The sequence below is a fragment of the Microcebus murinus genome, chromosome 10, assembly GCF_040939455.1.
Source record: "Microcebus murinus isolate Inina chromosome 10, M.murinus_Inina_mat1.0, whole genome shotgun sequence".
NCBI classification, from domain to species: domain Eukaryota; kingdom Metazoa; phylum Chordata; class Mammalia; order Primates; family Cheirogaleidae; genus Microcebus; species Microcebus murinus.
Window position 1 is genome coordinate 2,990,520 of NC_134113.1, and position 15,296 is coordinate 3,005,815.

Below are 15,296 nucleotides of genomic sequence, written 5' to 3' on the forward strand. Positions count from 1 at the left end.
TCCACATGAAAACTTGGACGTAAATATTCATAGCAGTGTTATTCCTATTAGTAGAAGAGTATATGCAATCCAAATATCCATGAGCTGATGAGTGAATAAATAAATAAAACGTGCTACATCCATATAGTGGAATGCTGTTCAGCCATAAAAAGAAATGAAATTACGATACCTGCTACTCCATGGACGAACCCTGAAAACACTGTGCTGAGTGAACGAAGCAAGACACAAAAGGCCGCATACTGTAGGATTCCACTTATGTGAAATGCCCAAAAGATGCAAATCCATAGAGACAGACAGTAGATTAGAGGATGCCTGGGGTTGGGGGACAGGGGATAAGGGAAGAATGTGGAGTAACCACCAATGGGTACAGGGTTTTTCTTAGAATGACGAAAATATTCAAAAATCAAACTGTGCTGATGGTTGCACTTCTCTGTGAACATTCTCAAAGCCACTGAACTTTACACTCTAAGTAGGTGAACGTTATGGTATGTAAATTATATCCCAATAAGGCAATTTTTGAAAGGCAGCTACAATTCCAATTGGGTGGCAACTGGGAGTAGGGGAGGGATAGAAGAATAGTGACCGCTGGCAGGACACAGCCCCCCAGACAACGCTGGGGACTTTGTACGTGTGTGAAACTTCCCATAATAAAAAGCTCCTTAAAATAAAGCTGTAATAGGCCCACAGCCCACTTAGTCCAACCTTCTCCCAGCATGGAAATGTCCAAGCACCATGTCTGAGGGGCTGTTTACTGCCACCATCCTTCAGCCGTTTTTGGCGGGTCACCAGGGACATCCACAGTGTCAAACCCCTTGACTGATTTTCAGTCTGTGCCTCTGTGGCACCAGGCTCTACTGACCACTCCCCCTCTCTGACTTCTGTGACCCCTCATTCTGGCCCCGTCCCTGCCTCTGAAGCCACTTCCTCCCGTTTCTGTCCCATGACCACCCGCTGTGGCTTGGCTCACTGGACACGCACCCCTTCCTTGCCTCCTCTGTCTCCGTCCTCGTCTGCTCAAGGCCCCTGCAGCTGGCGGGGTGGGGAGGGGCGGTGGCCCACGAGGGAAGTCGCCAAGTGGGCTCTGGGAAGCTTCTGAGAACAGACACACTCAGCTGACCTGTGCCCCCCTCCATCTCCCTCTTCCCATACTTAGAGTGGGGACCCCAAGCAGGTGTGGCCACCACTTTATGTGCAGGACAGCCACAGGATAAGAGGGTAAGAGATACAACACGATGACCACTGTGCCCCCAGCAATACGTGCTGGACACTTACTGCATCTCATACATAGTTCTTAGCTCTTTCTTTAACCTCACTCAGTCCTCGCAGCAGTCAAAGAGATTGGTGCTGTTTCCACTTCCCAAGTCCAGAAGAGATCACTAACGTGCCCAGGGCTGTCGGCAGCCGGGAAGAGGCAGAGCCTGGACGTGAACCCTGGCACTGGGCCCCAGAGCCACAACACCTTCCACACAGAGCTCCTGATGCCAGACGGCCTCGGCGGCAGCAGTAACCTACACACTCCTGCACAGCAGAGAGCCGTGATCCTCCCCATGGGACAGCCACCACGTCGGCTCCTCAAGTCAAACGCTGTCATACCCCCGAGAGCCCTAAAGTGCTAGCGATGCACAGGACTTTGCATGGTCACCGATCCACACTTCCCTGGATGAGCCCGTCCAGACCCGGATTCTCAGCAGCCACTTCCAGGCCAACACTTTGCAAACTAACCTCTAGCACGGATCTCTTCCCAAGGTCCGGATCCCACTCAACACTTGTACTCATTCACCACCGACAAAGCCAGCTCGCAGGTCCTGAATCACAGCCACCACCACGCCTCCTAAGCCTGCTCTTTCTAATCTACATCCTCTCTTGGAATATGGAACCAACCACGGGGCAGGGACCCAGAGGGGATGCTAGACCATCCCTTCTTGTTCACCCTCCTCCCACGCCCATCCACCCCTGCACCCTCCACGTCTGCCTCTGCAGCAGCTCGTGGACCAGGCCCAGACCGCTCCTGTCCCCACCTGCCTCTGGCCTGTGCCCACACCCATGTGCCTGCACCCACGCCCCCACCACATTGCTCTATGCCCACTCTTCCCTCTCTTTGCTATGATAGCCTCTAAGATGGCACGAATTCTATATTTTCCTTATCCTAGACCTGCCTTCCTCAATGGGCTGACCTAAGTCCAAAGTCGTGCTTACCTTGTCTGTCTTCCTTGCTACAATCACAAGCCTCAAGAGGGCAGGAACTTCTCACCTCTAAAAGATAAAACTCAAAAGTCTACTGTGTGGCTGTCCCTAGCAGAGCACACCCTCTCTAAGGGCACGCTGATTGGAGTCTCCTACACACCCTGACTACCTGTGGGTCAGGGATGCAATCTGTAAGAAACAAGCACCCACACTTGGCTCTGACCTGGAACGGGCATATTCAAGCTTCAGCTAGCTTATCATTTATGTTCCTATAGTTTCTTACTCCCTAAGGCTTCCACCCTGAAATTCACGAATCCCTAAAACTTCCTGGCAAAGAGAACTTTTCCCTGATCAACGTCTCCAAGAAAATTACAGCCTCCCATTGCAACACTCCACTCACAGGGTTATCTCCCCAAACTTCAGTGATGCCTAATTGTATCCATCAGACCCCGCTATCTTGACATGTTTTGCACACTGTTACTCCCACCTCTGAGGCCATGAAGGGTTTTCATCTCCTTTCCCAGTAATAGGCACCTTCAGAGCCCAGCTGAGACTGTTAGGTGCCATTCAAATAAAAGTTAGAGATTTATTCCACATTTCCTTGAAGAGACTGTGGCTAGCACTAATGAGGAGTGTGCATGTGTGTCTATGTGCATTTGCTTGCACGTATATGTGACGTGCGTGTACACATGCATATGTGTACAAAAATGTTTTATCCACATGCATGTGCTAAAGTTGCACTTGCAGATTCTGCATCCTTCGACAGCAGGACCAAACTGCCTTTTCCCAGTGGTGTAGACACTCTATGAGGAGACCTGGGCTATGTGGCACATATTCCTGACTCGTGCCAGTGGTGTCCTGGCTCCTGCAGAGTCAGACCCTCTGAGCACTCCTCCACTCGGCTCTGAACATTGCTCCCCCTCCACAAATGATTTCACTGACCCTGATCACTTTGGCCAGCCTCTTGTATAAGATAAACATCCTGTTCCTTGTCAGGAAGCAGTTAATCCAGCTGGACAAGCCCAGATACTCCAGACCAGACCCTGTGTGTCAACCTCAAATAACCCTTCTCTTCCCTCAAATAACCCTTCTCTTCCCACATTCTTCTTTCCAAGTCAAAGAACACGGCATTGAGAGGCCTCTAAGTGCCAGCAGGGACTCCCGCTGTTGCTCAGAAGTGGCCCCTTCCTACCTACAACATCAGCCACCAGCGCGCCCCTCCTCCCACAGGAACCAGCAGGAGCGCACAGCGGGCCAGGAGCTGGGTCTCTGAAGCCTTGGGGTGCATGGCAAATGCATGACTCCCAGAAAATCCCAGCTCCCCCTTACGGCATTGCAGATCTATCTGCCGCTGCCTGAGGGCCCTTGGAGAAATCCCACGCCCAGAGGACTTCTTGTACCTTCATTAACTGGAATTATTTTCTGTATTTCAACTTGAAGAAAGAGGAAAATCCAAGTAACAACCCAAGCTTACCCCCAGAGCCAGGCGGACTACAGTGCTCAGGAGGTGGTGCGTGTTCGGGCTGGTGCCTTCTGCACTCCAGCTGTCTCAACAGTCTCGCACCAGCCTGAACACTGAGGTCAAAGGACTAGAAAGTGCTCGGGTATCAAAACCACAGCATCTTATTACCAGGGCTCTTGCTGAAGGAAAAGAGTGTATCTTAAAGATCTTTAATAAGCAAAAGAACTGAGGTTTATATGCTCAAGGAGCCAGCAAACCAAGAGTTCAGCAAACCAGAACAGCCTTTCAAAAGAGCACTTGTGCCTCTGCCGATGACTACAGCCTGTGGGGACACCTTCTAATCATGTGGTCCCCAACCCCCCGGCAAAGGACTAACTGGTAACGGTCCATGGCCTAGGAACCGGGCCACACAGCAGGAGGCGAGCGGCAGTGAAGCGAGTGAAGTGAGTGAAGCTGTATTTATACCCACTCCCCATCACTCACATCACCACCTGAGCTGGGCTTCCTGTCAGATCAGTCACTGTCTCCCATTCCCCCCAGGTAGGACCATCTAGTTGCAGGAAAACAAGCTAAGGACACCCACTGATTCTGCCTTATGGCAAGTTATATATTCATTACATATTACAATGTAATAATAGAAATGAGGTGCACAATAAATATAATGCACTTGAATCATCCCCAAACCATCCTCCCCACCCCCACTTTCACCACCACCCCACCCCAGTCTGTGGAAAAATTGTCTTCCATGAAACAGGGCGCTGGTGCCAAAAAGGTTGGGGACCACTGTCCCAATCAATCTCTTCTCCACGTAGCAGCCAGAGTGAATGTGCACAAGGACCTGAGCATTTCAGCCAGTGGTTTTACATGCCCCTGAGACTTGGCCCCAGGTTCCTCCAGCCCAGGTCACCCCACCCTTCTTCCCAATGACAGCGGCATCACTGCCACTGTCATCACCCTGCACTTGCACTCCAGGCAGGTGCTCCTGCTGCTCTTTCTGCATGTCTAGCCTCAACCCATCTCCTGCATGTCCTACTAGAAGTGGCTGAAACATCACATAGTCCAGGGAACTGCCCCTGACCCCCCAAACTGAGACAGCTCCTCGCAGAACCCTATGTTCGTCTTGATAATGTGAATGTTAATTACTTTAATTAGGCTTTTTAATTAATTGTCTAAAATCTGTCTTCCCTGCTACAACCCAAGAGGTCAGGAACCAGGTGTCTCTTGTTCTCCTACATCCCTACCACTGCAGCGGCCCAGGAGATGCTTTGTCAGTGCTTGTGGAATTGAACTAAAGTCATCTCCACACCCCATGCTCTGCCTGAGACCTGGCCCCAGGGCAGGTGCTTGGCGGAGGTCTGCATGAACGACACAACTTCAGCCCCAGAAGGAAGCTGGACAGCACACCAAGCAATTTTAACACAGGTTTCTTTATGATATGAAAGACAGACTTGGACTATACTAATGAGCATTCCCCAAGCCTGGGAAACAAACTCCAAAAGGAGTACAACTGCACCAACCACACTTGAAATCCAGGACATCATTTAAAATGTCCACTAAATAGTTAAATGATGGAAACAAATGGTACATTTCACGCAGATGTTCCAAGGTGACACTGTACACCGATGCAACGCATGGTTGTGTTATGTGTACACAAATGTGTGTGTGCGTGCAGTGTGGACACAAGTGTGCACGTGTGTGTGTGTGTACAATAAGCCTGCAGGAAGGTGAGGAGAGTGTCTCTGAGCTCATCCCTGCCACTGGTAGAGCACAAATTCCATTTTTCCAGTTCTTCTTTCTTCTGGACAATTAACGTCATGGTCGTGTCCCTTTGTCCCATCCTGCTGACAATCAGGCAAACGCATTAAGAACTGCTTGGGTCTTACAGCATAGGCTGATGGTAAAGTAGTTAAGACAAACTTATTTACCACATTAATTAAATGGTCTATTTAACATGGAATATCAATTCTCTAATCACATCTCAGTTGAACTTCTTTCAATTAACAGCTCTGAAGTCTACTGACAGAGGTCCTACTGTTCTAGGATCATTAAGAGCACTTTCATTATCTGTCCAAGGAGGGCATCAGAAGCAGAACGCGGGCGCTCTCCGGAGCACCGCTCCCCTGCTTAAAGGATGATTAGGGAGGGAACCGCGCAGTGCTCATTAGTTGCTTAGCAATGAAACGACCTCCTATGAAATCATAAATGGAAACAAAGTGTGAGAGGGTTGCAATAAAACTCACTAAATGGATGTGTTCTCATCCTCAGAGGATAATCTGTCCGTGAGTAAACCTAATCTCTCCAGAATACAACATGATGGGAATCTAGAGCAGGCTACAAACTAAAAGGACTAAAAGCACGCTCTAATAAAAACTAACACACCAAAGTCAGGAAGGTTCATGTGAAGACAAATTAAAATCAGCTTTAAATTGAAATGCTGCAACTAAACAGTAAAGCCCTTCCTTTTAAATGTATTTTTTATTCGTAGATGAATTAATAAGTAGATCCCTCACTTAAATTATCAGCATTTTTTAAAAATTTAAAATATATCAAAAGGGGTAAAGTTATATTCAAGTTGGCTGTTATAACATAAAGAAAAAATGTGCAATACTCAAAGAGAAACAGCATAGCCCAACCTAAACCTCTGTTAAACCAATTATTTTGCATGGAGTTAATATTCCCATGAAAAATGTTACTAGTATATCAAAAGTAGGAAAGTGATGAAATGCCACAGAAATGCAATTAAAGAAGATTTGGTTTTTAGCTCATAAGCAAGATATTCAACTAATATTCTACTACCTGAACCTTGTCCATTTAAATCCAAATCAATGAAGAAGCCGTTAGAAATAAACACACTCCCCAAAGATACCACATTTCTCTTCAGATATTATTTAAAAGAAGACATTAATAATTGCAACTGCATCTTAACATCCTCATTAGTTGAGCCTGTAGGTTTAAAGACATTTTTGAAGCTGGCATCAATGAGAAAACTATTATTCTCTATTGCTACCAGTCATTGATAACATTAAACTGAATGGCACCTTCCAATATTGCTAAAATTATGCGTACTGATACACAATAAGTCCACTGATGTTCACGTTTAATGCTTGCGAGAAAAACTATCGTGATATTATCCTACCTATGTGTTCGCAAATGAAGACCACAAAGAAAGGAGTGACGAGGTCATTTATCCCCTGAACATATCCGCTGGCAGGGTGACGGATCGCCCATATAAACAAGATCCTTTCGAAAATCTGGAAGAAAATGGGACAGGTGGTGAAACAAAAAGGTGAATACAGTGTATGCATTAAAATGCAAGCATTCTTTTACTTAAAACATGTACCATCTATATTTGTCACAGTCTCTGATATTAAAATACAAATGTAAACAAACATCAACTGCTGCTTAATTTTTCTGTAAAATTCTGATTATCTTTACCATTTATTCCCCCACATGCAACATGCAGTATTTCACCAGGCCCTGCGCTCAGTCCTTCCCCACAAGCTGGCTTGCACTTCGCATACTCCCTGCGACTCCAGGCCCCCTGGGTGGCAGCTGCGCAGGCCTGCTGGGGCACCTGTCAGTGAAGTCCTCCTCAGCAGTGAAAAGATGTATGAGTGTGTGGACAGATGGACAGGTAGATGCGTGGACAGACGGATGCTCTGAATTTCCCTCATAAGGTAAAGAGAATTCTTTATGCTCCCAGAAAGTTATCACCATCCAAAAAGACACAGTTGAGCATCTTCCCATCACACACAAACCCCACCAGGCACGCCATCACCCAGGCGGTGCGGCGGGAGTTACGCCAGCCTCCTCTCTCGGCTCACAACACTCACAGTCAGCTGGTGCTTCCTCTTCCCCGTCTCTCATCCCCACCTAGCCTGCTCCATCTCTGTTCACAGAGGGATTTTACCACGATGCAGCATAATGCCATCACCACAGACCACACACGCGCGCACACACACACACACACACACACACGTGCACAGGCAGAGCTTAAAGACCTTTGCACAATGCACACCTCCCAACGACACAGCCCACGGGCCAGTGCGGCGCTCTGGCTTACCGTCAGTCTGGTCCCTGCCTCGGGGATTCCCCAGCCAGCACCCACGTCCTTAGCCACCCTAAGCCTGCCAGGCTATCACCCACACAGGTCTCGCAGCCTAGAAAGCCTGTCCTCCTTTCCTCAGAGCCTCGACTCAGCTGTAGGACTATAGGTATAAAATGTCCTATTTCCTCAAGTACTAAGTTTGGCAGTTGGTACCTCTAACGTTTTACTTTGACACTTCTTGTTTTATTTTTATTGTGAAGGTGCATCCTCACTTTCGCAAATGTGCATTTTGGCTTGTGATTATCTGTCAAAATTTTTTAGAACAATTTTTGTGAAACCATGGATAAGTAAAAAATTCGTGTTATTTTTTAACATGAGTTCCATCAAGGAACCAATGCAGCACAGACAGCTTAAAAAATATCAACAAAGTATTTGGGAAGGATGTGGCTAATGAACGCACAGTATGCTGATGGTTTAGAAGTTACATTCTGGTGATTTTAATCTTGAAAAGGAGCCATGTGGGCGACCTGACAGCAAGGTGGATAATGATGAGCTGAAAGCTGTAGTGGAAGCGAATCCATCTCAACCTATGTGTGAATTAGCAGCAAGGTTTGACGTTTACTATTCTAACAATATTGGACCATTGGAAACAAATCAGCAAGGTAAAGAAGCTGGATAGATGGGTTTCATGTGAATTAAATGAGCGTCGGAAGAGAAATCGGCTTGGGGCTTACCTTTCTTTGTTGTCACAACATAAAGACGAACCATTTCTACACTATATTGTAACATGTGATGAACAATGGATTCTTTTTGACAATCACAAGCATCGGGGTACAAGGGTTAGATGAAGGTAAAGTGCCGAAACAGTCCAAAACTGAATATTCATCCAAAAAAGCTAATGGTGTCTGTTTGGTGGTCCAGCGCTGGTATTATCCACTACAGCTTCATGAAACCTGGTCAATCTATTACAGCGGACATCTACTGCAACCCCAACTGGACAAAATGGTGAGGATGCTTGCAATTAAGCAGCTGAGATGGGTCAATAGAGATGGACCAATCCTCTTGCAAGACAAACGCTCAACCATATGTCTTATAAACAACGCTGCTCAAACTATGGAGCTAGACTTGGAAACTCTCTGTCATCCACCATATGCACCAGAACTTGCACCAAACTGACTACCACTTCTTCCAGGCTTTGGATCACCTTTTGCAAGGAAAAATATTCAGTTCTCAACAAGCTATGGAACAGGCCTTTCACAATTTCATGGTCACTTGCTGGCTAGGCTTCTTTGCTGCTGGCATTAACAAAGCTACCGTTAAAATGACACAACTGTGTGGACAGTTTAGGCTCATACTTGGATTAATCATGCTTTTTCTTATTTGACTTATAATAAACTATACTCTTGATTCAAAATTGGACATTTCATATTTAATGACCTAATATCTTTCAACCCTGACTTCAAGCACACTTCCTCAGTGAAGACTTCACTGCTGTCTGCTCCCTCTCCACGGTCTTTTTGGAGGAGCAAACCACTTCCTACTTTGTGTCCCTCTGGTCTCCCTCCTCTCCACTGAGTCACCTGCTGCTGGCTCCAGCCTGAGCCTCAGCTCCGTGCCGGCCAAGGCTGGGTATCACTGCTCTGTCTGGCCTTACACAAACAAGGGACACAATGAAGAAGTCACCAATGAACACTCCAACAAATGAATGGATTACACTGCTTCCAAACAAAAAGAACCTTGCAGAGCCAACTGTAGCCCACACCCTGGGAAGTCAATCCCTTCCTACATTGCCTACAACCCTAAATATTATTGGGTTTGGTAGTGCATATCCCCAAAATCAGCATCAACCTGGGATATACAAAGAAGGGACCTAGGGCCCAGACAGGGGAAGTCCCTTAACCCAGGGCATACAGTCCACAGTGGTGACACCAGGCCCCCACACCAATTCCTACACTGGTGCTCCATCCACTGTGGTTGCTCAAATGAATGGCAAAGTAACTCCCTGCTAGCCCAGCAGGCACCTGATAAACCCTGGGGAAAGGAGTAACACATTCACACGTGGATATTCATACACATTTTTCACTTTAAGTCAACAGCTTTTCAATGAGAACTCAGAATTGAATATTTAAATAAAACCAAAGACCACAATCACTCAACATGGCACCATTTAAGAATTTCTCCTGCACAAAAACTTAGCAAACGATAAGGATGCTATTTAATAAAGCTGGAAGCAGCATCCTGTGGGCAGCCCCTCGGGCACCCCCGAGAGAGAGCAGGAAGCTGGGTGGCAGAAGGAAGATGCCTTCGGACAGCAGCAGCTCTGCTGTCAGTCACAGAGTGGCAGCCCTTCCTGCCCAGCCCTGATGACAGCAGGTGCCTGAGAGGGGCGGCGACAGGACTGAGGGTAGCTTAGGGGAGCTGAGCAGGCAAAGGGCATTCGTGAGGCTCAACTGCCCCTGGAAGCAATCACCTGGAAGCCTCCTAGGGGCCTCTGCACCCTGCCAGAAGCAGGAAAGGACGGGACAGGGGCTGGATGGCAGCCAGCAGGAGCAGTGACAGGAAGAAAAAGGCACAACGTGGTGGCTCAGACACCGACCATGGAATCATGAAGAGACGGGGAAATTCTACTGAGTCTGCCTCCTCACTGCGAAGGCCCAGAGACACCCTGGAACCCCACTGACATCTGCCATGGAGGGCTGTGGGCACTGGGAGCCTGCCCCCAGGACAGAGGGAGACAGTCACGCAGCAAGGCTTCCAGAGCATTGGTGGGGTGTGTGTGCATGGTGTGTGCATGGTTTGTGTGCAGGAGTGTGCACAGTGTGTGTGTGGGGGGTACCATCAGTGGCATGTGTGGGGTGTGCATAAGCTGTACATGTTGGGGTATGTGCGTGTGTGTGGTATGTATACATGTGTGTATGGGGCTGTGGTATAGGGGCGGTATGTATGATGTGTGTGCACATGTATGTAAGGTGTGTATTTGTGGTGTTTAGGGTAGGAGGGTTATTCACAGTGTGTATGGGGTGTGCGTGTGGCGTGGGTGTAGGGGGGTCTGTACATGTGTGTGAGGTGTGTATCTGTCTGTGGGGTGTGAGGGGGCTATGCGTGGTGTGTGTGTACATATAGTATGTATGAGGGGGTCCATATGTGTGAGGTGTCTATTTGTCTGTGGGGTGTCAGGGAAGGGTATGTGTGGTGTGTGTGTGGTGTACATGTGGGGTCTAAGGTGTGTGCAGGTGTGTGAGGCGTGTGCCCATGGGGTGTGTGGGATGGGAGGTATGTGTGGTGTGTGTGTATGTATACGTGGGGTATGAGGTATGCGTCTGAGGGGTGTAGGGTGTGTGAGGGGGCTGTGTGTGGTGTGTATGTGGGGTCTGTGGTATCTTGGGGTATGTGTGGTGTGGGTGCATGCGTACATGGGGTATAAGGTGTGTGAGGTGTGTGTCTGCGGGAAGTGGGGTGTGAGGGGGCTGTGTGTGGTGTGTGTATGTGGGGTCTGTGGTATCTGGGGGTGTGTGTGGTGTGGGTGTATGCGTACGTGGGGTATAAGGTGTGTGAGGTGTGTGTCTGCGGGGTGTGGGGTGTGTGTGGGGGCTGTGTGTGGTGTGTATGTGGGGTCTGTGGTATCTTGGGGTATGTGTGGTGTGTGTGTATGCGTACGTAGGGTGTAAGGTGTGTGAGGTGTGTGTCTGCGGGGTGTGGGGTGTGAGGGGCTGTGTGTGGTGTGTATGTGGGGTCTGTGGTATCTGGGGGTATGTGTGGTGTGTATGTATGCGTACGTGGGGTATAAGGTGTGTGAAGTGTGTGTCTGTGGGGTGTGGGGTGTGAGGGGGCTGTGTGTGGTGTGTGTATGTGGGGTCTGTGGTACCTGGGGGTATGTGTGGTGTGGGTGTATGCGTACGTGAGGTATAAGGTGTGTGAGGTGTGTGTCTGCGGGGTGTGGGGGTGTGAGGGAGCTGTGTGTGGTGTATGTGGGGTCTGTGGTATCTGGGGGTGTGTGTGGTGTGTGTGTATGCGTACGTGGGGTATAAGGTGTGTGAGGTGTGTGTCTGCGGGGTGTGGGGTGTGAGGGGGCTGTGTGTGGTGTGTATGTGGGATCTGTGGTCTGGGGTATGTGTTGTGCGTGTGTAAGTGTGTGGGGGTGTGTATGGGGCTATGTGTGTGGTGTGTATGTGGGGTCTGTGGTCTGGGGTATGTGTTGTGCGTGTGTAAGTGTGTGGGGGTGTGTATGGGGCTATGTGTGTGGTGTGTATGTGGGGTCTGTGGTACCTGGAGTATGTATTGTGCGTAAGTGTGTGGGTGTTTGTGTGGAGGCTGTGTGTGGTGTGTATGTGGGGTCTGTGGTATCTGGGGTATGTGTTGTGGGTGTGTAAGTGTGTGGGGGTGTGTATGGGGCTATGTGTGTGGTGTGCGTGTGTAAGTGTGGGGGTGTGTGTATGGGGCTATGTGTGTGGTGTGTGTATGTGGGGTCTGTGGTATCTGGGGTGTGTTGTGCGTGTGTAAGTGTGTGGGGGTGTGTATGGGGCTATGTGTGTGGTGTGCGTGTGTAAGTGTGGGGGTGTGTGTATGGGGCTATGTGTGTGGTGTGTGTATGTGGGGTCTGTGGTATCTGGGGTGTGTTGTGCGTGTGTAAGTGTGTGGGGGTGTGTATGGGGCTATGTGTGTGGTGTGCGTGTGTAAGTGTGGGGGTGTGTGTATGGGGCTATGTGTGTGGTGTGTGTATGTGGGGTCTGTGGTATCTGGGGTGTGTTGTGCGTGTGTAAGTGTGTGGGGGTGTGTATGGGGCTATGTGTGTGGTGTGTGTGTGTAAGTGTGGGGGTGTGTGTATGGGGCTATGTGTGTGGTGTGTGTATGTGGGGCCTGTGGAATCTGGAGTATGTATTGTGCGTGTGTAAGTGTGTAGGGTGTGTATGGGGCTATGTGTGTGGTGTGTGTATGTGGGGTCTGTGGTATCTGGGGTGTGTTGTGGGTGTGTAAGTGTGTGGGGGTGTGTATGGGGCTATGTGTGTGGTGTGTGTGTGTAAGTGTGGGGGTGTGTGTATGGGGCTATGTGTGTGGTGTGTGTATGTGGGGCCTGTGGAATCTGGAGTATGTATTGTGCGTGTGTAAGTGTGTAGGGTGTGTATGGGGCTATGTGTGTGGTGTGTGTATGTGGGGCCTGTGGTATCTGGGGTATGTGTTGTGCGTGTGTAAGTGTGTGGGGTGTGTATGGGGCTATGTGTGTGGTGTGTGTGTGCGTGTGTGTGAAGGGAAAGCCAGAGCTCAGAGCAGGGTGAGAGTGGGAATCCGGGTGGTGGAGCACCCCGCTGCCCCCGGGCCGCACACTTTCCACACCCGCTCACGCCGCAGTCCTTCCCTCGGCACCTGGAGAGTGCCCGGCGGCAAAGAGGACGTACCGGCTCCGCCCAGGAGGAGGCTGGAAGCTTTAGTCTGCTCAGGGCACTGGCGTACCGCCTATGCAGGTAACCCAGAGGGACTGTTTGCTGTGACTGCCAGGCCCCCAAACGCCTGTGAAAGGGCTGAGAAAGGTGCAGGGGAGAGACCTGCGCTGGCCTGGCCCCCTGACTCTGTTAGGCCGACTCTCTAGACGGGGACCTGTGGTGGATCCAGCTCCATGTGAATACCACTCAGGAGAAAGGAAGAGAGCGCTGCGGGGCCAGTGCGTGACGCTGAACAGGCGTGGAAGCAGCGAGCCTTCACAGCAAACACGCAGCACCCCAACATGGGCACCTTCCGAAGTGAGCACACGTGCGCGATGACACCCTTACCCTCTCCCGGGCCGGGGTGAAGGGCACTGCCTACCCAGTCTCCTGGAAGCCCAGCCCCAGCCTAGACTGAGCGCTTGAGAGAGTGTACTTGTATTACTTTGGGGGAAATTTAGAAGTCAGATTTATTATTAACTAAGGAAAGCAATCAGTCTGTTCAAATTATTTAGATTTAACTCTACTTGATCTCTCTTGATAACCTGAAAATCAGATTTTAAGACCTTAATCCCAGTAACACATAAATAAAGAGGCAGGTATCAAGCATTAAACAAAAATGGCTTCTAACAAGGCAGGCAGCCTGAAATAGCGGTGAAAGAAGATGTCCGGTGGAGCTGCATGACACCAGATGTGAGTCCTGGCATGGCCACTAAAGAGTCGTGCACTTTCCCGTCATCACTCCCCAGAGTCAGCCCCTTAGAGAACCCCAGGGAGACCTGTGGACCCCACACGCCATCACCACTGGAGCAAGCTCCAAAAGGGTGTGACCTCCAACCCCTTCTCCCACCTCCACTGCCCCCGGCCCGGCCACTGTCGTCTCCTTCCTGGCCCACTGGGACAGTCCCCTAGCTGGCCTTCCTGCTAGCACTTCCACACTCTGCATCCCACCAAGCAGCAGAGGGGACTGCCAAAAATGTAGAGCACATCGGGTCACAGCCACGTCTGCGCCCTGTGGCTTCCCAAGACACTGGCAGTACAACACCCTCCTGACCAGGACCGCAGGTGCCTGCCCTGCCGTGCCCTCTCTGACCTCGCCCCTGCACAGGTCCTCTCCCCAAGCACAGCCACCCCTGTTCCCACCTCGGGGCCTGTGCACTGTGGCTCCTTCCGCCTGGAACCCTGCTCTCCCAAACTTTCATGGCTCCTGTGATTTTCAGCCTAAGATCTCAATTCAAAGGCCTTCTCCTTGAGGATAACTTTCTTTACCATCCTATCTAAAACAGCTGTCCCTCTACCATCCCAGCCGGCTCTAGCCTGCAGCGCTCACTTGTTTCTCAGGGTGTCCTGAGGAAGGGTCTCCACTGCCTCGCTGACGGCTGTGCCCTCAGTCCTGCATGGTGGACACAGAGGACCAGGAACTCTTTGTCCGCTGAATGGAGGTGCCAATGACCCAAGCTCTCCCCAGTGCCCTGTATTTGGAGCCCTCTCGTCCTCTAATCTCCAAGTTCTGTGCTACTGGCGGGTACCTGGCCCCATCCTGGTGGTCTGTCTGGACACACAATGCTGTGGTGCCTGCCTGAACCTGTGACCAGCTTTCCACTGTTTCCTCCGTCGGGTGATGCTCCAACCTGCTCCTCAGATGCCAAACGGTCAGCCCTCAGGGTCCCTCACTTGTCTGACAGTGGAAAAAGGACCTGGGGGAAAGGGGCAGAATGGCTCTGTCGAAGGGGGAAGGGAAGATAGGAGCATTTGGAGAAGCAAGACTTCAGAGAGGGGCATGAAGACCGATGAGGGGCGTTTCCCAGGGAGGAAGGAGAAGAGGAGCCTCCCACACAGAGGAGAGCGTACACATGCACGCACACACAGAGAAAAGAGCATGCAAACACATGCAGAGCACATACATGGAGTACACACACACAGAGAAGAGCACACAGAAGACAGCACACACACTCACAGAGCACACACACGGCCATGGGCTCAAAGTTTGTTTGGGAAACCACACATGGCTGAAAAACAGAGCGAACAGCTTTCCATGATGACTTGGCTCCGTAAGGGGAGAATTATTCATATTTCTCCCTAAAAAGACTTTGCTATTTCCAAGCCACGAGTCAAGGATCTGGGCTAGAACCTGGCGAATAGCAGGCAAGGCCAAGTGCTCTGTGTCCGCCCTGAGTGTCACGGA

The 15,296-nt window shown here is 50.0% G+C and overlaps 1 protein-coding gene across 2 annotated transcripts in view; it reads right to left on the reverse strand.

The window, feature by feature from the left end:
• The window catches only part of TBC1D22A (TBC1 domain family member 22A), a 357,816-nt gene that overhangs the window by 218,992 nt on the left and 123,528 nt on the right, over positions 1 to 15,296 (reverse strand). For both annotated transcript variants that reach the window (XM_076006907.1, XM_012756888.3), the window contains exon 8: positions 6,783 to 6,897. In XM_076006907.1, coding sequence (XP_075863022.1) covers positions 6,783 to 6,897 — 115 coding nt within the window. The remainder of the gene's footprint in view (positions 1 to 6,782; positions 6,898 to 15,296) is intronic.